At 43.2% G+C, this 23,432-nt stretch overlaps 1 protein-coding gene across 1 annotated transcript in view; it reads right to left on the bottom strand.

Moving 5' to 3' along the window:
* Nucleotides 1–1,143: 1,143 nt before the first annotated feature.
* Nucleotides 1,144–23,432, bottom strand: part of dpm1 (dolichyl-phosphate mannosyltransferase subunit 1, catalytic) — a 74,011-nt gene continuing 51,722 nt past the window's right edge. The window contains exons 4-9 of the mRNA XM_059980501.1: nt 19,426–19,502; nt 19,325–19,350; nt 13,505–13,600; nt 3,923–3,991; nt 2,972–3,086; nt 1,144–1,432 (exon numbers count right to left, since the gene is read on the bottom strand). Coding sequence (XP_059836484.1) covers nt 1,328–1,432; nt 2,972–3,086; nt 3,923–3,991; nt 13,505–13,600; nt 19,325–19,350; nt 19,426–19,502 — 488 coding nt within the window. The 3' untranslated portion in view covers nt 1,144–1,327. The remainder of the gene's footprint in view (nt 1,433–2,971; nt 3,087–3,922; nt 3,992–13,504; nt 13,601–19,324; nt 19,351–19,425; nt 19,503–23,432) is intronic.

The raw sequence follows: 23,432 nt of genomic DNA, 5'->3' as shown, positions 1-23,432 counted from the left end.
GAAAAGGTGAAAACCCAATGAAGTAATAAGCAGTTGGACTAATAATGCACACTTAAATTGTTGATGGAACAATTTTATTTGTAGCTTTAAATATATTTGAATAATATTTGCAATTATTTTTCACTACTTTGAATTTTCAGTTCCTGTTTTCTTTCACTGTGTCGTAAATCAAAATTCTTTAGAGTTTTTATGTAATGGCTGGAAAGAGAGAAGGATTGCTGGGGATGTGGTCTGAGAGCCAAGGGAGTGGTAGCCCATAAAAGTTTGAGAACTACTAATCTAGAGGGATACAAAATTCTAGAGAAAGAATTATTGAGGCTATTGACACAAAAGTGAAACATATAAAACCTATACCCAAACAGGATCAGTCAGTATAGAAAATAATGTATTTGCATGAATGTATAGATATTGGTACATTTTAATTTATTTTTGTGAGAATTTATGGTTATTCCTTTAGTAAAGATAATATACATAATTAAAGTGAATATTATAATGAATGAATAATAGAAAAAAGTGAAAATGTCTGGAAACTTAGTTAAATGGAAAAACTTGAAAATCTCAGAATGTCTTGCATAGTTTTTTCGGGGGGGAAAATAAGAATAAGTCACTAAACACAAGAGCTTCTGCAGATGTTGTTAATCCAGAGCAACATACACGAAATACTGGAAGAACTCAGCAGATCAGACAGCATCTATGGAGAGGAATAAACCATCGACATTTCGGCCAAGACCCGTCATCATCAGAACCTTCCCCTTCCCCTTCTTTCTTAATCTGTTCCCCCCCCCCCTTCACTTTTCAGTCCTGATGATTTGTCTTGGCCTGAAATGTTAACTGTTTATTCTTCATCTTAAAATAAATCACTAATATTAGAATTTATATGTGTAAATTCCCAGAATAAAATTGAATAATAAAAAGAATGTCCAACTAAATCATACCTGATATGAAAAGTATTATTCAGATGTTACCATAATATAAAATCTATTGCCTTAATTGGGGACTAAAAGATAAATATTGGTATCAGCAGGCATTGTTGGTGATTAGCCAAAACTAGACTATGCCTGTATTCTTTAACAGGTTACAAAACAAGTTAGCAATATGATTTGTGGCAGGAGAGCTATCAGCATTAAAATGAGTCAAACAAAATTAATATTTAATGAGATAGTAGGAATGATTTATTTCACATGTTACAATTGTTCACTCACTAAGGTGTGCTACAGATTTATACAGATTGGAATTTACAATGAGGCTGTGAAGCAAGGAAACATTACAAATCGTAAGACATTCTAGATACATAATATTTCAGAACCATACGGTATATTAGCCTCGATCATGTAGTGACAAAGAGATGCAGCAGTCCTTTCAAAAACGAAACTATTTCATTTCCTCCCAGTTTAGATTCACCATACACACGGTCCACAAATGTTATAGGAACCTGCAACAATTCGAAGTGGGTGAAACATGTTAATTGAATGTAAATATGAACATTACTAAGGGATCTATGTATCAAGAATTAACCAACTATAATGTACACATAAATTTCAGTAATAAGAAATAGTGCAGCACTACATTATCTACCAATTTTACAGACCTGAATTTTATTAATAATAATACATCTTTAATGTATCTGGGACACTGGTGATATGATTTTGAGTAATTTCTTTTTGTTCGCTCTGTTATACTTGTCAATTTATCACATGATGTCATTCACCATGAGTCCTGAAGAAATAAGAATGGCTGTATTTTTCATGAAACTTTAACCATGTTTTAGTAAAACTAATCCCTCGGTAACATGGTGGTTAGCACAGTGCTTTACAGCACCAGCTGTAAGATCGGAGTTCAATTCTCACCGGTATCTGTAAGGAGTTGATACATTCTCCTGTGAACATGTGTATCAGTTGCTCTCCAGTTTCTTCCCACATTCCAAACAACGTATGGTTAGGGTTGGTGAGTTGTGGGCTTGCTATGTTGATACTCGAAGCATGCCAAGACTTACAGGCTGCTCAGCATGATCCTCGCTGATTTAATTTGATACAAACAAAACCTTTCACTATATATTTCAATGTATACAACTTAACTTTAACCGTTAGGGCATTATCAGCTTCCTTCTTTAATGTTGTTAAATATAGACAGATATTTGGAACATATCACATAATATATGTATACATAACTGTCAAAAAGACCGCCCCCAAACCGTATATTATTTTCTTCTGATAATTAACCAACTCTCAATCCATGCGAATAAAATTACATCCAGTTCTACACTTGATACTGCATGAGCCACATCTATTTTACATAACATAGTTCCCTAATCATTCCCATTTTAAAGAGGAATGAGCTAATCAAATCAGAGTTACATACAATGTCTAAAAATAAATAAAAACTAGGGACACAATCAGCTCCTTGAGCTAGTTCCACCATTCAATTAGATCATGGCTCATTTCTATTGCAAATCTATTTACTCAAATATATCCCTTGATATATATATATATATAATGTCCACACACACACACACATCCAAGAAACTTTAGAGATTGTAACCTTTAAAGGTTCCATTGAATATCCACATAATATTTCCAAGTTTCAACAAAATCTATTGGACACATGCTTTTTTCCCCACTCCATCATACCCAATTAATTTTCCTATTACATCTTTTTATTCTGGATTCTTTACCAGAGGAAGCAACAATTGTTATATTCATTTTTATCATTTAAAATACTTATATTAAATAGCACCTACCTGAAACACCCATTCTCATTGAAATACAAGAAACAGCTTACGTAACAGACTACCTTCTCTCTCTCCCTCCCTCCCCCACAATTTCATCATACTTGGGGTAATTTTGTAATAATATTGAAAACCGACCATTTTATTTTTGAAGCATGTATAAGTCATATATCAAGCAAGCTATTTTGTAAAGGACAAAGCTGACCAATTAATTTCTATAAATATTTTGAAGTTCTCCTTTCATACCTCTCCAATACTGTAGTTCAGTTGTCGAGCCCTAATGATCATCTCCATTTGAAAGACATAGCCTTTGGATACACACTTCTCAACCAGTTTATGCAATACTTCTTTTCTGTATAGTCTGTGGAAAGAAAATACTTTTAGAATATACAGTATGTAAATACACTACTTTCAACAAGACAATTCATATCTTAAAACAAGAAGCACCGCCTCAACAAGTATAAAAGAGCCTTTCTCACGTGGTGTAAATCTTTCAACTCTGGAAATAAATGTATTGCAGAAATGATTGATGGGAAATTTAGTGATTTTGCACTGAGCCACGGAGGACAAAGCGCTCAATATTTTGATTTGTAATGCATTCTGAGACAGTAGCAGGATAATGCTAGAAAAAACAAGGAGAGAGATGGGGCAGGTTTCACTTCTCTGATTCCTGTGTTGGCCTGTTGCTGGAAATGCTGAGTGCTCATGTGATATTAGAGGAGGATTAGGATCAGCTACGATGCTACAGTGTTTTCAAAATGACACAAAATGTTTCAGAAGGAAAATTGGAAAAAGCATTACTCCTTTTTATAAACAATGCAGTATTGATGTAATGTGTAGGGAAGAGAAAGAAAAAAAAATTTCAAATGACTTGCCAGCCAGTGGACCATAATTGTATCACATTAAAACAAGTAACGATCTCTTATCAAACCAATCTACCTGTACTAGTAGACCCATGGCTATGTACAGATATATATCAGCTAACTATTCTGCAAAGCTAGCAAGATACAGAATTAACTTTTCAATTCCTTCATTACATTTTCTCCTTCACCACTCTCCCTGTACAAGAGAGCACAATGAAAAAGTGGAATTCCTTTGCTGTGGTTTAGATTATATATAATTACTTCAACATGCCCTGAAGTTAAACAACTACACCCACACAAATATAAAGCAGAAGTTATTAAACCACATTCTTACCTAAAGCTACCGGTCAAGTCTGAAGCACCAGGTCTCAATAACACCTGAGTGATAAAATTTGCTCCACGGCTAAATTAAAAAAAAGATTGAATACAAATTAAAAATTGAAGTAATTTCATTTCTTCAATTAAACTTACAACAAATGCCTTTTTAAATTCCACACTTATTAGCTGGATAACTTAATCTGATTTAGATATACAGTACGTGCAAAAGTCTTAGGCAAGTAAACAGCTGCAAGAAAAAGTTTCTGAACCCTTTGCAATTACTAGGTTTTCTGCATTAATCATTCATAAAATGTAGTGCGATCTTCATCTAAGTCACAATAATAGACAAACAATCTGACTAAACTAATACACACAAACAATTGGACTTTTCCTGTCTTTATTGAACACATTGTTTAACCATTCACAGTCCAGGTTGGAAAAAGTGTGTGAACCCTTGTATTAAAAAATGGTAGAATATCCTTTGCAGCAGTAACCTTCAGCAAATGTTTCCTGTAGCTGTTGATCAGACTTGCATAATGGTGAGGAAGAATTTTAGACTAATCCTCCATACAAAACTATTTCAGTTCATCAATATTTCTGGGATACCTTGCAAGAACAAGTTATGAACATCAAGTTATGCCACAGCATCATAACTGAGTTGACGTCTAGACTCTGACTTAAGCCATTCCAAATCACAGATTTTCTTTTTTAAATAAAAAACTATTCTGTTGTTGTTTTATTCTTCAGCTTCAGATTATTGTATCATCCAACTTCTATTAAGCTTCAAGTTACAGACCGCTACCCTGTCATTTTCCTGTAAAAAATGTCTTGGTACAATTTTGAATTCATTGTTCCCTTTTTTGGGGCAGTAAATATTGCTGAAATGAAGAAAGAATTCAGAAGGAACCGGTGGGTCCTCACAGAAGGAAAAATACAGAAACCTATTTAAAGCTATCATTAAAGAAGGAATAGCGAGGCATCTGGGAAGGAATAGGAGATTTTGTGGGGAAGATTGGGAGTCTCGGATGGTATGTTGCTTCCCTGGTGCCGGGGTCCGAGACATCTCAGATCAGGTGCAGGTTATTCTCGAGAGGGAGGGCAAGAATCCAGATGTTGTGGTCCATGTAGGGACCAATGACGTTGGTAGGATGAGTGAGGGGGTCCTGCATAGGGAGTTCAGGGAGTTAGGTGCGAAGCTGAAGAGCAGGACCTCCAGGGTAACAATCTCAGGATTGCTACCTGTGCCACATGCGAGTGAGGCAAGGAACAGGAAGATTATAAAGATTAATACGTGTCTGAGAGGATGGTGCAGGAGGGAGGGCTTCAGGTTTGCAGATAATTGGGCTTTGTTCCAGGGAAGGTGGGATCTGTTCTGAAGGGACGGTTTACACCAGAACTGGAGCGGTACTAACATTCTTGCAGGGAAGTTTGCTAGTGCTTCTTGGGGGGGTTTAAACTAAATTTGCAGGGGGTGGGGGGATCCAGAATGTGAGGGAGGATAGCGAGATGAAGAATAAAGGACAGGTGGGGACTACACGGTTCCGGAATATTAAGTGTGTAGTAGAGGAAGGTGGGGCGGAACAAGTGATAAGGAGGACTCATGTACAGAGGGATGGTCTGACGGAACATGGAGTTAAATGTGTTGAAAGAATAAGTAAATTTAGGAAGGACAACAAAGTTCTAGGGGCGTATAGCCTGATGGGAGTTCGGGGAGCTGGGTTAAGCACAATAAGCAGCGATTCAAACAGAGAGAGGAGAAATGGGTTAAAAATTCTATATCTGAATGCACGTAGTGTCAGAAATAAGGCGGATGAGCTTGAAGCCCAGGTGCGAATGGGTAACTATGATGTTGTTGGGATAACGGAGACATGGCTGCAGGGAGATCAGACCTGGGAAATGAATGTATAAGGGTATACGTGCTATTGTAGGGACAGAAATGTGGGCAGAGGGGGTGGGGTGGCCCTGTTGGTGAGGAATGAGATTCAGTCCTTTGCAAGGGGGGACATAGGGTCAGCAGAAGTAGAGTCTGTGTGGATAGAACTGAGGAACAGTAAGGGCAAAAGGACCCAAATGGGTGTTGTCTACAGGCCACCAAACAGTAGCATGGATATTGGGTGCAAGTTGAATAGGGAGTTAACATTGGCATGTGGCAAAGGTAATGTCGCAGTAGTTATGGGGGATTTCAACATGCAGGTGAACTGGGAGAATCAGGTTGGTGCTGGACCCCAGGATAGGGAGTTTGTAGAGTGCCTACGGGATGCATTCTTGGAACAGCTTGTACGAGAGCCGACCAGGGACAAGACTATTCTGGATTTAGTGTTATGTAATGAACATGATTTGATAAGCGATCTCGCAGTAAAGGAGCCATTAGGAGGTAGTGATCACAATATGATAAGCTTTTATCTGCAATTTGAGAAGGATAAGGGCAGCTCGGAGGTGTCAGTGTTGCAGATGAACAGGGGAAACTATGGAGCCATGAGGGAGGAGCTGGCCAAAGTTGACTGGACGGATAGCCTAGCAGAAAAGACAGTGGAACAGCAATGGCAGGTATTCTTGGGAATAATGTAAAAGGTGCAAAATCAGTTCATCCCCCAGAGAAGGATGGATTCAAAGGGGGGAAAGGGGCCACAGTGGTTGACAAAGGAAGTCAGAGATTGCATAGCATTAAAAAAAAGGAAATATGATAGAGCTAAGGTGAGTGGGAGGACAGATGATTGGGAAGTTTTTAAGGAACAACAGAACTTAACTAAAAAGACAATACGGGGAGAAAAAATGAGGTACGAACGCAAGCTAGCCAGGAATATAAAGGAAGACAGCAAAAGCTTTTTTAGGTATGTGAACAGAAAGAAGATAGTTAAGAACAATGTTGGGCCCTTGAAGAATGAATTGGGTGAAATTATTATGGGAAACAGAGAAATGGCAGAAGAATTTAATGAGTACTTTAGATCTGTTTTCACTAAGAAAGACACAAGCAATCTTCCAGATGTATGGATGGGCCAAGGACATAGGGTAACAGAGGAAATGAAACAGATTGACATTCGGAAGGAAACGGTGATGAGAAGACTGATGGGACTGAAGGCTGACAAATCCCCAGGTCCAGATGGTCTGCACCCTAGGGTACTAAAGGAGGTGGCCCTGGAAATTGCAGATGCATTGGTAATCATTTTCCAATGTTCCTTAGATTCAGGATCAGTTGCTGAGGATTGGAAAATGGCTAATGTTATCCCACTTTTTAAAAAAGGAGGGAGGGAGAAAACAGAGAACTATCGACCTGTCAGCCTGACATCGGTGGTGGGAAAGATGCTAGAGTCCATTATTAAGGATGAAATAGTGGCATATCTAGATAGCAGTGATAGGATTGGGCCAAGCCAGCATGGATTTACCAAGGGTAAATCATGCTTGACTAATCTGTTGGAGTTTTTTGAGGATGTAACCAGGAAGTTAGACGGGGGAGATCCAGTGGATGTAGTGTACCTCGATTTTCAGAAGGCATTTGATAAGGTCCCACATAGAAGATTGGTGGGTAAAATCAAAGCTCAGGGCATCGGGGGGAAGGCATTGACATGGATAGAAAACTGGTTGGCAGATAGAAAACAAAGGGTAGCGGTGAATGGGTGTTTCTCGGAATGGCAGGTGGTGACTAGTGGGGTGCCACAGGGCTCGGTATTGGGACCACAGCTGTTTACCATTTACGTTAACGATTTGGATGAAGGCATAAAAAATAACATCAGCAAATTTGCTGATGATACTAAGCTGGGTGGCAGTGTGACATGTGATGAGGATGTTAGGAGAATTCAGGGTGACTTGGATAGGCTGGGTGAGAGGGCAGATACTTGGCAGATGGCGTTTAATGTGAATAAGTGTGAGGTTATCCACTTTGGGAGTAAGAACAGGAAGGCAGATTATAATCTGAACGGTGTAGAGTTGGGTAAGGGAGAAATACAAAGGGATCTCGGAGTCCTTGTTCATCAGTCACTGAAGATGAATGAGCAACTGCAGCAGGCAGTGAAGAAGGCTAATGGAATGTTGGCCTTTATTACAAAGGGAATTGAGTACAAGAGCAAGGAAATCCTCTACACGCTGGAATTAAGGAGATTGAGAGGGGATCTGATTGAAATATATAAGATTATTAAGGGATTGGGATAGAGGCAGGAAATATGTTCCAGATGCTGGGAGAGTCCAGTACCAGACGGCATGGTTTGAGAATAAGGGGTAGGTCATTTAGGACAGAGTTAAGGAAAAACTTCTTCTCCCAGAGAGTTGTGAGGGTCTGGAATGCATTGCCTCGGAAGGTAGTGGAGGCCAATTCTCTGGATGCTTTCAAGAAGGAGCTAGATAGGTATCTTATGGATAGGGGAATCAAGGGATATGGGGACAAGGCAGGAACAGGGTATTGATAGTAGATGATCAGCCATGATCTCAAAATGGCGGTGCAGGCTCGAAGGGCTGAATGGTCTACTTCTGCACCCATTGTCTATTGAATGAATCCATCAGGCAGACACAGCATGGATTCAGCAAAGGCAGGTCCTGTTTGACAAACTTACTGGAGATCTTTGAAGATATAACTAACACAGTGGATAGAGGGGAACAGATGGACATTATTTACTTGGATTTCCAGAAGGCATTCCTTAAGATGCCACATAAAAGACTTATCAATAAGATAAGGATGCATAGAGTTGGGAGCGATGTATTAGCATAGATAGAGGATTGGTTAACTAATAGAAAGCAGCGAGTTGGGATACATGGGTGTTACTCTGGTTGACAATCAGTGGTGAGCGCTGTGTCGCAGGGGTTGGTGCTGGGTCTGCAACCGTTCACGACATACATTAACGATCTGGAAAAGGGGACCAAGTGTAGGGTATCTAAGTTTGCTGATGATACTAAACAGTGGAAAGGCAAATTGTGCAGAAGATACAGAGAGTCAGCAGAGAGATATAGATAGGTTAAGTGAGTGGGCAAGGGTCTAGCAGATGGAGTACAATGGTGGTAAATGTGAAGACATCCACTTAGAAAGGGAAAAATGAAAGCAGATTATTTTTAAATGGCAAAAAAATTGCAGCATGCTGCTGTATAGAGGGGCTTGGGAGTGCTTGTGCATGAGTCACAAAAGGTTGGTTTGCAGGTTCAGCAGGCTGTAAAGAATGCAAATGGAATGTTAGCCTTCGTTGCTAGAGGGATTGAATTTAGGAGCAGGGAGGTTATGTTGCAACTGTACAGGGTACTGGTGAGGCCGCACCTGGAGTACTGTGTGCAGTTCTGCTCTCCTTACTTGAGGAAGGATATACTGGCTTTGGAGGCAGCACAGAGGAGCTCCACCAGGTTGATTCCAGAGATGAGAGGATTAGACTATGAGGAGAGATTGAATCACCTGGGACTGTACTACCTGGAATTCAGAAGAATGAGAGGAGATCTTACAGAAAAATATAAAATTATGAAAGGGATAGATAAGCTAGAGGCAGGAAAGTTGTTTCCACTGGTAGAACATGGGGACATAGCCTCAAAGTTCGGCAGAGTAGATTTAGAATGGAGATGAGGAGGAACTGCTTTTCCAAGAAAGTGGTGAACCTGTGGAATTCTCTGCCCAATAAAGCAGTGGAGACTACCTCAGTAAATATATTTAAAATGAGGTTAAATGGAATGTTTGCATAGTAGGGCAATTAAGGATTATGGGGAAAAGACAGGTAGGTGGAGTCGAGTCCATGGCCAGATGAGCCATGATCTTATTGAATGGCAGAGCAGGTTCGACAGGCCAGATGGCCAACTGCTGCTCCTATTTCTTATATTCTATCATACAGGTGGATGTTGGTCTTTGTCGCAAAGCAGGTGGAATATAAAGTACAGATGGCTTGTTGTAACGGAAGACAGAACAGATGAAGCCACATCTGGACTTCTTGGTCTCTTTGCTGAAGAAGAAATATGTTTGGATTAGAGATAGTTCAAGGAAAGTTCACTAAGTTAATTCTTGGGATGAAGGGTTGGGGAATTGTTCAGCAGATTGGGTCTAAATTCACTGAATGAATGGTAATAACCTTTCTGAAACATACAAGATTTTGAGGGACCTTAATAGGCTCAGTAATGTTGATAAGGCGACAAGAACTGGATACGGCCACCAATGATGTCAGTGAGTGCACACTTATGAAGACATACAATTGGAACATTGCCACAGTTCATCATGAAGGTAGTACAGGATGGCTTCAAAAGCATATTAGCCGAAGCAGAATCAGAATCAGGTTTATTATCACTGGCATGTGATGTGAAATTTGTTAACTTGGCAGCAGCAGTTCAATGCAATACATAATCTAGCAGAGAAAAAAATAATAAATAAAATAAAAAATAATAAGTGAACAAGTGAATCAATTACATATATTGAATAGATTAAAAAATGTGCAAAAACAGAAATACTGTATATTAAAAATAAAGTGAGGTAGCAACCAAGGCTTCAATGTTCATTTAGGAATTGAATGGCAGTAGGGAAGAAGCTGTTCCTGAATCGCTGAGTGTATGCCTTCAGGCTTCTGTACCTCCTACCTGATGGTAACATTGAGAAAAGGGCATGCCCTGGGTGCTGGAGGTCCTTTATAATAGACGCTGCTTTTCTGAGACACCGCTCCCTGAAGATGTCCTGGGTGGTTTATAGGCTAGTACCCAAAATGGAGCTGACTAGATTTACAACCTCCTGCAGCTTCTTTTGGTCCTGTGCAGTAGCACCCCCTCCCCCCCACACACCAGACTGTGATGCAGCCCATCAGAATGCTCTCCACCATATAATTATAGAAGTATTTGAGTGTATTTGTTGACATGCCAAATCTCTTCTAACTCCTAATAAAGTATAGCCGCTGACCTGCCTTCTTTATAACTACATTGATATGCTGGGACCAGGTTAGATCCTCAGAGATCTTGACACCCAGAAACTTGAAGCTGTTCACTCTCTTCACTTCTGATCCTTCTACGAGGATTGGTATGTGTTCCTTTGTCTTACTCTTCCTGAAGTTCTACTGACGTTGACTGCCAGATTGTTAGGATTAACATTGCAGAGGAAGCAGGAGAAACATTTTGAGATGGGTTGAATATAGGGTTGGAACCTCAACTCCAGTTAAGTAAGATACTGGGATGCTGAAAACAGCCTGGTGCAGATAGGGTCAATAAAAAGTAATAATTGAGAAGGAAATTCAAAGACAGTAGTTTGTTCTTCATAATTATTAACCATGAGTATTTCTGGTCTTCATATTGTGGAAAGTACATAGAATGGCTGGAAAAGGTACAAAAATAGAGCTAAGATTATAAGATCATAAGAAATAAGAGTAGAATTAGGCCTTTTGGCCAATCATCCCTCTCAACTCCACTCTCCACCCTTTCTAATCAAGAACCTATCAAACTCCACTTTAAATATATCCAGTGATTTGGTCACCATGGCCATCTGTGGCAATGATTTCCACAGACTCACCACTCTCCATCCAAAGAAATTCCTCACATGTCTGTACAAGGTATTGGTTGGACTGCACATGGAGTGCTGTGAGCAGTTTTGGGCCCTTTATCTAAGAAAGGATGTTGTGGAATTGGAGAATATCCAGAGGAGGTTCATAAGAATGGCCCTGGAATGAAAGGGTTAATATGTGCAGTGCACTTAATGGCTCTGGACTAGTATTGACTGGAATTTTAGAAAAATTGGGGGTGGGGGGGTGGATATCATTGAAACTTATTAAATATTGAAAGGCCTAGATAGACTGGGCATGGAGAAGATGTTTCCTAGAGTGGGAGAGTCTCGGACCAGAGGGCACAGCTTCAGAACTGACGGTCATGACTAACAAGAAAGATGAAGTAATGTGGGGCTCTTTCCACTTGAAAGAAAGATTCAAGTCACTTGTTAGAAGAGTAAAGAAAGGATTTGAGAGTATTGAAACTTCGAGAGAACAGACATTTGAAGTGTCCGCTAATACAAGACAAACATTAATAAATGTACAGAGAATTTCAGGAGAAATATTTAACAAAAAGGACAAAATTGCTCCTCAGGAATCAAGGTGAGAGGAACAGAAGAAGTGTGGTTAAAAAGCCAGAGAAATACAGATGAGATAAATTTAAAAATTTACAAGGAGAAATCAAAGTTCATGCCATCAGGTTGGAGCTACCTAGATGGAATATGACGTGTTACTCCTCCATTCTGAGAGCAGAATCATCATAGCAGAAGAGGAAACCATCGACTTGCATGTCAGAATGGGAATGGGGACAGGAATTAAAACGATTGGCCACTGGGAAATTCTGCTTTTGGCAAATGGAGTGGAGGTGCTTGACATAGCAGTCCCCCAATTTATGTTGGGACTCACCAACAGAGAGGAGGCTGTATCAGGACCAAAAATGCTATTCTCTTTTCTCAGTTCCTTCATCTCAGCTGCATCTGCTCTCAGGAAGAGGTTAACCTTTCTAGATCATCAATCCTTTTTCAAAGAATGGGCTTTCCCTTCCTCCACTGTTGACGTTACCCTCACAGTTATCTCCCCCATTTCCTGGGCATTTGCACTTAACCCATCGTCCTGCTGCCTTCACTGGGATCGAGTTCCCTTTGTCTTCACCTACCACCCACAAGCCTCTGTATCATTCTCCACAACCTTCGCTATCTTTAAAGGGATCCTACCACCAAACATATCCTTACTACCCCATCCACCACTTTTCATAGATATCACTCCCCTCCATGATTCCTTTGCCCATTCATCCCCATCCACTAATCTCCCATCTGGCACTCATCCCTGCGAGTGATAGAAATGCTACACCTCCCTATTTACCTCTTCCCTTAGCTCTATTCAGGGCCCCAGATAGTCCTTCCAGTTGAGGCAACATTTCACTTGTGAATCTTTTGCGGTGGTCTATTGTTTCCAGTGCTCATGATGCGGCCTCCTCTATAATGGGAAGACCCAACGTACATTGCAGGCCACTTTGTTAAGCACTTCCACTCCATCTGCCAAAATCGGAATATGTCAGTGGCTAACCATTTTAATTCCTATTCCCATTCTCGATCGATATGTGGGCCCATGACCTCCTCTTCTGCCACAATGATACCACTCTCTGGGTGGAGGAGCAAAAGCTTATATTCCATCGAAGTAGCCTTCAACCTGATGGCATGAATATAGATTTCTCCTCTTTTCCCCACACCCTTCCCTCTTCTTCTATTCCTCACTCTGGCCTCTTACCTCTTCTCCTCACCTGCCTATTACCTTCCACTGGTGCCCATTCTTCTTCCCTTTCTCCCATGGTACATTCTCTTCTATCAAATTCATTCTTTCCAGGCCTTTACCTTTCCCATCCACCTGGCTTCACCTATCACATTCTAGCTAGTTCTTCTTCCCCACCACCTTTTTATTCAATCGTGAAGAAGGGTCTCGGCCTGATATGTCGACTGTTTATTCATTTTATAGAGGCTGCCTGACCTGCTAAGTTCTTCCAGCATTTTGCATGTGTTGCTCTGGATTTCCAGCATCTGCAGAATCTCATGTTTAGATAAGACCCAAGTATGAGAGTAGGAGGAGAGTTACAATGCTATTTTACTGGTGTTGCAGTTAATCTTATAGGCAGGAATTCGAAGTATTTATGATGCATTGCTGCATACCTGATAAGTTTCCTTCTTAAATCCCAGCCAAATACACCTCCATTTCCAATGTAGCGAGTGCCAGACACTACATCATAATTCCCTTCCTTCTGTTTTCTGTAATATTATGTAATACAAAATAGTGATTAAACCTATATTAATTGATGTTCTGAAACAGAAAACTGATGATAAAATCATTCTATAACAAATTGTGTTACTACCCTTTATAGTCTATAAACTACACTTCAACAACGAGTACCTTTCTAAATTAAATTAGAATAATAAACATAAATTTTGGATAATGCTATTAATTAAATTAATGGATTAATTTAAAATACATTTCATATAACTTAATACCTAAACTGAAGATAAATTTCATTCAAAGTGGATTTAGTGGAAGAAATGCAAAAGTTTTCATTGATACGACTACACCTATTTTCAGATTGTCAGAAAACAAAAGCATATATCAACTTATTCCATACAAAAGATCATTTGGCTATCAAGAAAATTCAGTTACAAAAACATCTAAAGAAAATAAGGAAGCAATTCTAAATCTATTTACAAAAGAACTTCTGAAATTATCTCATATTATGAGCTAGAGGTTGCTCATAATATCAGCAACCTCATTCCATCTGAGTGGATTCCGCATGCTCTGCCTGTTTGCATTAGTTTTTTTCCAGGAATTCTGGTTTCCTCCCACATCCCAAAAATCATGTTAACATTGTAAATTTCCCGTGTGTAGCTCAGTTGGAGAATTGGAGGTGGGATAGGGGGAGCAAGTTGATGGGAATGTGTATAGAATAAAATAGGATAGGATTCGTGTAAACATGGGTGCTCGACAGTTGCCATGAACTCAGTGGGCCAAAGGGCTTGTTTCCATACTGTGCAAAGCTGTTCATAAAACAAAAACAGGTGCACATATAGCTGTCCAGAGAAGTATTCTCAACTCTGAAAAAAATCTAATCCACAGCCCCACATGTTGTGAATGCCACAGAGAAATCTAAGTAGAGAAGCCGTTACTTCAGTTCTTGAAGTGGAACTCTGGGAAGTCACTTTACAGTTAAAAAGGAACCTGCATGATTGCATTTTATGCTTAACAAGAGCAATTTACCAAGAAAAATAAATTAAAATTAATCATTCACTCTTTCATAATTTGAGCAGATTTAGAATTCAGGAGATGCTATATTTATTTTAGAGTTTTTGTATAAACATGAATAGACTAATAATTCTGAATTCATTTATTATTACTATCTAGAATGTTGTTTTTTTATGTGAAAATATCATGACGTTGTGGCGGCTCTTTTCCTAGCGTATGCGAACCGACTCACAATTAGATAGCCTACGGGGGTTTGCGAGCACAGAGCTTTGGAGCCTCTTCGCCATGGGGGGCCGGTTGACAGAGGCTTAAAAGTGAGGCTGAAGTTTTCGAATAAAGTTTTTCCTTCGACTGCAGTTACCGACTCCGTGTCGTAATTTTAGCGCTGTTTGTAGCACACCGCTACAATTGGTGACCCCGACGGTCCAAACGATTTTTGGACCAGAAATGACCGACGCCGCCTCTGTTCATGCGGTTTCGTTGAAACTGCCGGGTTTCTGGACACAGCGCCCGGACCTATGGTTCCAGCAAGCCGAAGCCCAATTCCACGTTCGCCGGATCACCTCAGAAGACACCCGCTACTACTACGTGGTGGGCTCCCTCGACCAGGACACAGCTGCCCAGGTCGCGGAGTTCGTACAGTCGCCCCCGACAGACGGCAAGTACACGGAATTCAAAGCCCTGCTCCTCAGGATTTTCGGACTCTCACGGCGCGAGCGGGCTGCCCGTTTACTGCACCTGGATGGCTTGGGCGACAGACCTCCATCGGCTTTAATGAATGAGATGTTGTCTCTGGCCGAGGGACACACAGGCCTCATGTTTGAGCAGGCATTCCTGGAGCAGCTGCCCGAGGACATACGCCTGCTGCTGTCCGACGCGGATTTCAGTGACCCCCGGAAGGTGGCAGCCCGGGCGGACTTGCTGTGGAACGCCAAAAAGGTGAGCGGGGCGTCCATCGCACAGATCACCCAGCCACGCTCCCGGCAGCAAACCAGTCCAGGCCCGGCCGCAGAGCCCACTAACCCCCGGCCCAATGACCACTGGTGCTTCTACCACCAGCGGTGGGGCGCAGAAGCCCGCCGTTGCCGCCCGCCCTGCAAGTTCCCGGGAAACGCCAGGGCCAGCCGCCGCTGATGGCTACGGCGGCTGGCCATCGGGATAGCCTCCTGTATGTGTGGGATAGCAGGTCGGGACGCCGCTTTTTGGTCGATACTGGGGCTGAGGTCAGCGTTTTACCTCCGACAAGTTACGACACTCGCAGCAGGGCACCGGGTCCCCCCCTGAGGGCCGTGAATGGCAGCACAGTAAGGACCTATGGCACCCGTCAGGTGCAGCTACAGTTCGGCCCCAGCCAGTTCACGTGGGACTTCACACTGGCCGCCGTAGCCCAACCGCTTCTGGGTGCGGATTTTTTGCGAGCTCACAGCCTGCTGGTTGACCTGCCCAGGAAGAGACTGGTACACGCCGAGACCTTTCAGACGTTCTCCCTGGGCGCGGCCCAGTTGCCAGCCCCTCACCTCGGCTCCATCACGCTGTCCGACAACGACTTCACCAGGGTCCTGGCGGAGTTCCCATCGGTTCTGGCACCGCAGTTCACAGCAGCCATGCCCAGGCACGGCGTACAGCACCACATCCCGACACAGGGACCACCCCTCCATGCCCGTGCTCGGCGGCTTCCCCCGGACAAGCTCCGACTGGCGAAGGAGGAGTTCCAGAGAATGGAGGAATTGGGGATCATCCGGCGGTCCGACAGCCCCTGGGCTTCCCCCCTGCACATGGTGCCCAAAGCGACGGGGGGCTGGAGACCGTGCGGCGACTACCGCAGGCTGAACGAGGCTACCACACCGGACCGCTACCCTGTGCCGCACATTCAGGACTTTGCGGCAAACCTGCACGGCGCCCGGATCTTCTCCAAGGTCGACCTTGTCCGAGGGTACCATCAAATCCCGATGCATCCTGACGACGTCCCCAAGACGGCTCTCATCACCCCGTTTGGCCTCTTCGAGTTCCTCCGCATGCCGTTCGGCCTGAAGAATGCCGCACAGACGTTCCAGCGGTTAATGGACGCGGTGGGACGGGACCTGGACTTCACGTTCATCTATTTGGATGACATCCTCATAGCCAGCAGCAGTCGTCAGGAGCATCTGTCCCACCTCCGTCAACTCTGCGCCCGACTGAGTGAGTACGGTCTTACAATCAACCCTGCCAAATGCCAGTTCGGACTTGATACCATTGACTTCCTGGGCCACAGGATTACTAAAGACGGGGCAACCCCTCTGCCCGCTAAGGTAGATGCGGTCCGCCACTTCCCCCGACCCACCACGGTCAAAGGCCTTCAGGAATTCGTAGGTATGGTCAATTTCTACCGCCGCTTCCTCCCTTCAGCTGCCCGGATCATGCGCCCCCTGTTCGCCCTGATGTCGGGTCCGAGCAAGGACATTACCTGGGACGAGGAGTCCGCCGCCGCTTTCGTTCAAACGAAGGAAGCTTTGGCTGACGCCGCAATGCTAGTACATCCCAGAATGGACACCCCTACCGCCCTCACAGTGGACGCATCAAACACGGCAGTCGGTGGGGTGCTGGAGCAGCTCATCGCAGGTCGCTGGCAACCCCTGGCGTTTTTCAGCAAACACCTGCGGCCACCCGAGCTCAAGTACAGTGCTTTTGACCGGGAACTGTTGGCGCTCTACCTGGCAATCCGGCATTTCAGGTACTTCCTAGAAGGTCGGCCCTTCACCGCGTTCACGGACCACAAACCGCTTACCTTTGCGTTTACGAAGGCATCCGACCCCTGGTCATCCCGCCAGCAACGCCACCTGTCCTACATCTCTGAATACACAACGGATGTCCGGCACGTCTCGGGTAAGGACAATGTCGTGGCGGATGCGCTCTCTCGCCCTACCGTTCATGCCCTTTCCCAAGGGGTAGACTTTGAGGCACTGGCAGAGGCACAGCAGGTAGATGAGGAGATTCCGAGTTACAGGACTGCAGTCTCTGGTTTGCAGCTCCAGGACTTCCCCGTGGGCCCAGGTGAGAGGACCCTACTCTGTGACGTCGCCACCAACCAGCCCCGTCCGGTCGTCCCCGCAGCCTGGCGGCGACGTGTTTTCGACTCCATTCATAACTTGGCGCATCCCTCCATCCGGACAACTGTCCGGATGGTTTCCAGCAGGTTCGTTTGGCACGGACTCCGCAAACAGGTCAGTGAATGGGCCAGGACGTGCATGCACTGCCAGACGGCCAAGGTTCAGCGGCACACCAAAGCCCCACCGCAGCAGTTCCATCCCGCCCACCGGCGTTTCGACCACATTCATGTGGATATCGTGGGCCCCCTGCCAGTGTCGCGCGGAGCGCGTTACCTCCTGACTATCGTGGACCGGTTCACAAGATGGCCAGAGGCGGTCCCGCTCACCGACACCACCTCCGAATCTTGCGCCCGAGCCCTGATCGCCACCTGGATATCCCGCTTTGGTGTACCAGCCCACATTACCTCCGACAGAGGCGCCCAGTTCACCTCCAGCCTGTGGTCAGCTATGGCCAGCCTTTTGGGGACTCAGCTGCACCACACCACTGCCTACCACCCACAGTCGAACGGGCTAGTGGAGCGTTTCCACCGTCACCTGAAGTCGGCCCTCATGGCCCGCCTGCGAGGAGCCAACTGGGCGGACGAGCTTCCCTGGGTCCTTCTCGGCATCCGCACAGCGCCCAAGGACGACCTGCACGCCTCGTCGGCCGAGTTGGTATACGGCGCGCCCCTGGCCGTCCCCGGGGAGTTCCTACCAGCCCCGAGGGGGCAAGAGGAAGAACCCGCTGCAGTCCTGGGCAGACTTCGCGAGAAGCTCGGTAACCTGGCCCCCATACCCACTTCACAGCATGGGCGGCACCCGACCTGCGTACCCAAAGACCTACGGAACTGTAAGTTTGTGTTTGTACGAAGGGGCGGGCATCGGCCACCGCTGCAGCGGCCATACGAGGGGCCGTTTACGGTGCTCCGGAACAACGGGTCCACGTTCGTGCTGGACGTTGGGGGGAAGGAGGAGGTTTTCACGGTGGACCGCCTCAAGCCGGCCCATGTGGACCTGGCGCAACCGGCCGAGTTTCCGGCGCCTCGGCGCAGAGGCCGACCTCCCAAGCAGGTTCTGGCCCTGGCTGTGGACATTGGGGGGTGTATCGCCGGTTCTGGGGGGGGGTTATGTGGCGGCTCTTTTCCTAGCGTATGCGAACCGACTCACAATTAGATAGCCTACGGGGGTTTGCGAGCACAGAGCTTTGGAGCCTCTTCGCCATGGGGGGCCGGTTGACAGAGGCTTAAAAGTGAGGCTGAAGTTTTCGAATAAAGTTTTTCCTTCGACTGCAGTTACCGACTCCGTGTCGTAATTTTAGCGCTGTTTGTAGCACACCGCTACAACGTAACCTTTTTGTTACAGATGGAGAAATGTTAGTGACAATTTTACTCTGAATGTGGACATGGACAATATCTGAATTAATCAGGGTAAATAATCAGGCCAAGCTTCAGGTTAATTTATTTCATGTCCATTCGCTTTTTATAATTGTTTCACATGATTATAAAAATAGTAAGTTTAAAATCACTGACACTGATGTAAAAGGGAAAAGATGGATATCTTCATGAAATGAATCACTTCTCAATTATGCTATGTTCAATGACAAGCACTTGAGAAGATACAGTTACACAACATTTAGTATGACTATGTAATACACAGTTGGAAACAAGGAAAATTGCTTACTTTATGAACTCAGGGATAAACTTTGGCTGAAATAAAAAAAAGAGACTGGTTATACAAGTACATTAAATGTGAAATAAACAAATAAAAAAAGATGAACTTACATGATGTGAAAGATCTGCATCCATGATAAAGACAAAGTTACCACTGGCATGCTGCATTCCATGAATATATGCTGTTCCTAGAATAAAAACAAGCATTCAGGATAAGCACACTAAGCAAATCAGTATTTGTTGACTTTCCTGAACATATTCCACATGTGCCTAAAGTAACAGGTTATTACTGAAAACGCATTTTTTACATTATTACTCACTGAAAGAAAATATATTTTGAAATTTCATTGATGTAATTATGTCAGCATACTTTTACAATTTAAGTATTTTGTTAGAAGAATATCAAACCAATATACTCAGTGGCCAATGATTCGAGTATTGGACATCATCAAAAAATACACTCCATGGCCACTTTGTGGTCTTTTGCTGCTATAGCCCATCCACTTCAAAGTTTGACAAGTTTGTGTGTTTGGAGATGCTCTTCTCCATATCACTGTTATAACGTGTGGTTATTTGAGTTACTGTTGCCTTCCTGTCACCTTTAACCAGTCTGGTCATTCTCTTCTGACCTCTCTCACTAATGAGGCATTTTCACCACAGAACAGCCATTCCCTTGATATTTTTTGTTCTTTTTCCTCACCACTTTCAGTAAACTCTAGAAACTAATATGCATGAAAATCCTAGGAGATCAGCGGTTTCTGAGATACTCAAACCACCCCATCTGGCACCAACAATCATTTTATGGCAGTCACTTAAGTTGTATTTCTTCCTCATTCTGATGTTTGGTCTGAACAACAAATGAACCTGTGGACTGTCTTGATGCATGCTTTTATGCATTGAGTTGCTGCCACAAGATGGGCTAATTAGATATTCCACATTAATGAGGTATACAGGTATACCTAATAAAGTGGCAACTGACTGTATGTAGCCAGGATTATCAGTTTGATCTCAGCTCTCAAATACTTTTGCTCTCCCATTAAATGGTAGAGTACCACAGTAACATATTGCTTCTCCGAAAAGCACAATAAATGTGAAAACGAACTGAAAGTATATTATAACAATAATAAACATTACTTGAAGAACAAAATGGGTTGCAATAGATGTGGTTTGTCCTACTTTATCACTTACTTCTACTTCAGATTTGGTCTGCTAGGCCAGAAATTCTCAATGAAAAGGCATGTTAAACTGATGCTATGCACAAACTCACAATATTTTTTATACAAGGTCATTCCGAAACTGAAATTCTATTGTACAGGAGGCTTATGTGATGTTGTGGAGCTAAAAGAGGAAGTAGCTAGGCTGCCGATTACAAAGAGGGGTTACGGAGTTAAAAGTGAATTAAAATGGGAGATAGTTAGGATGCAATCAGATCAGACAGAGATCAGAGGCATGAAGAGAGCTGGACATGCATTTAGAATTAGCAGGAGAGGGACGGTGATTCGATGTTGGGATAAGACTGATGACCAAATAATCAGTCCAGAAGGATAAGAGACATAATTAGCAGAAAACCGTGGTGTGAAGATGCTGAGAAGGGATAGTCATGCACACAATCATGAGCCCAAAGGGAATCAGTAATGAGGGGAAAGGTTTGAGAGCAAACAAAGAAAAATGACAGCAAAGCTGTTGTACCTGTAAGGAAAAAAAATGTTTCAGATCAGGACAGTTCGACTTAAGATAAGCTTTGGTGTGAGTGTCTCACTGCTTTCATTAGCTTTGTACACAGAGAAGAATTTTGCACCTGGCTAAAGTTGTGTTGTGCGCTACTTGACATGACCATACATAAAAGAGATCTGAAACAAATTTGTGAATGTTGCAATGTACAAGCCAACTAATTTCACTTAGAGCTTCGATTTCAGGTTAATTTCCCGGTCTATGCATTGAAAACATTGTGTTGCCCAGGAGAATTATAACCATTTATTTTTACTTATAATTTTGTTTTGTGCTTACAGCTATGATTCATCATAATTAGCCATTCCTGTTGCTGTATGGTACATTAGCCGCTGGTTCAGTACTAAAATATTGTAAAAAAAATATTTGAGATAGGTAGCAGGAACAATTGTAATGGTAGAAACTGTGCAAGATGTACTGTATAGTTGCAAAATGATTTTAAACTAGTTTTGTTTTAAACTCACTAAACATAAGCCTGCATGACACTCTCCAACCAACGGCCAGTTCCAATGTCCTCCCCATCTACAACACAATAGTGCTTATGACATCCCAACTGTCAGCCTTTCTTCAAGCCTCAAAAACGAACACTGGCAACACATTTTGAGGCCGAAAAGGTGCAATACTTAATCAGGGCCGGGGGGGGGGGGGGGGGTTAGGGAAAGAGGATCTTTAATAACACACGCAAAGTGCTGGATCAACTCAGTAGGTCAAGCAGCATCTATGGAAAAAAGTACAGTCAATGTTTTGGGCCAAAAACCTTCAGCATTACTGGAGAAAAAAGGCTGGAAAGTAGATTTGAAAGGGTGGGGGAGGGGAGAGAGAAACGCCAGGCTCTCCTCACCTTTTTCTCTTTCTTCCATGGCCTTCGGTCTCTTTCACCAATCAACCTCCTAGTTCTTTGCTTCATCTCACCCCCTCCAGGTTTCACCTATCGCCTGGCGTTTCTTTTTCCCCACCTTTCAACGTTGACTGTGCTTTTTTCCATAGATGCTGCCTGGTCTGGTGAGTTCCCAGAGCATTTTGTGTGTATAGTCACAACAGTTTGGATTAGCAACATCTCCTCCACAATCAACATTGGTGAACCATAAGGCTGAGTGTTTAGCGCACCCCGCCCCCGATCCGCTCACTTCATATTTTTGACTGTGAAGCTAAGCTTAGTTTGAACGCCATATTAAAATTTCCTGATGATACCACAGTTACCGGCTGAATCAAAGATAGTGATCAATCAACATATAGGAGGAAGAATGAAAATCTGGCTGGGGGCTGCCACAATTCACTGAAGTGCCAGCAAGACCAAGGAGCTGATTATTGACTATAGGTAGAGGAAACCAGAGGCCAGAGGCCTATGAGCCAGTCCCCATAACAGGATCTGTCCTAGGTCCAGCATGCAAGTGCCATTATAAAGAAAGCACCTTTACTTCACAAACATCTGGAATATCATCTAAAACTTTTACAAACCTCTATTGATGTGTTGTGGAGAGTATATTGGCTGGTTGCTTCAAAGCTTGGTACAGAAACACTAATGCCCTCGAACAGAAAAGCCTCCAAAAAGTAGTGGATATGGCACATTCCATCACAGTAATACCTCTCCACCATTGAGCTCACCTACACAATCACTGTCACAGGAAAGCAGCATCATCAAAGACCCTGACCATCCAGTTCATGCTCTCTTTTCACTGCTCTGACAGAAATATTTCAAATGTCATTAGTAACGGGGATGGTGCCAGAGGATTGTGTATTGCTCATGTTGTTCCATTGTTTAAAAAGGGTTCTGAGAGTAAACCTAGCAATTATAGGCCTGTAAGTTGGACATCAGTGGTGGGTAAATTAATGGCAAGTATTCTTAGAGATGGTATATATAATTATCTGGATACACAGGGTCTGATTAGGAACAGTCAACATGGATTTGTGCGTGGAAGGTCATGTTTGTCAAATCTTATCAAATTTTTTGAAGAGGTTACTAGGAAAGTTGACGAGGGTAAAACAGTGGATGTTGTCTATATGGACTTCAGTAAGTCCTTTGACAAGGTTCCACATGGAAGGTTAGTTAGGAAGGTTCAATCATTAGGTATTAATATTGAAGTAGTAAAATAGATTCAACAGTGGCTGGATGGGAGATGCCAGAGAGTAGTGGCGGATAACTGTTAGTCAGATTGGAGGCCGGTGACTAGTGGTATGCCTCAGGGATCTGTACTGGGTCCAATGTTGTTTGTCATATACTTTAATGATCTGGATGATGGGGTGGTAAATTGGATTAGTAAGTATGCAGATGATACTAAGATAGGTGGCGTTGTGGATAATGAAGTAGGTTTTTAAAGCTTGCAGAGATATTTAGGCCAGTTAGAAGAGTGGGCTGAAAGATGGCAGATGGATTTTAATGCTGGTAAGTG

The sequence above is a fragment of the Hypanus sabinus genome, chromosome 9, assembly GCF_030144855.1.
Source record: "Hypanus sabinus isolate sHypSab1 chromosome 9, sHypSab1.hap1, whole genome shotgun sequence".
Lineage (NCBI taxonomy): Eukaryota > Metazoa > Chordata > Chondrichthyes > Myliobatiformes > Dasyatidae > Hypanus > Hypanus sabinus.
Note: the sequence above shows the minus strand (reverse complement) of the source record. Positions and strands in the feature narration are given on the sequence as shown.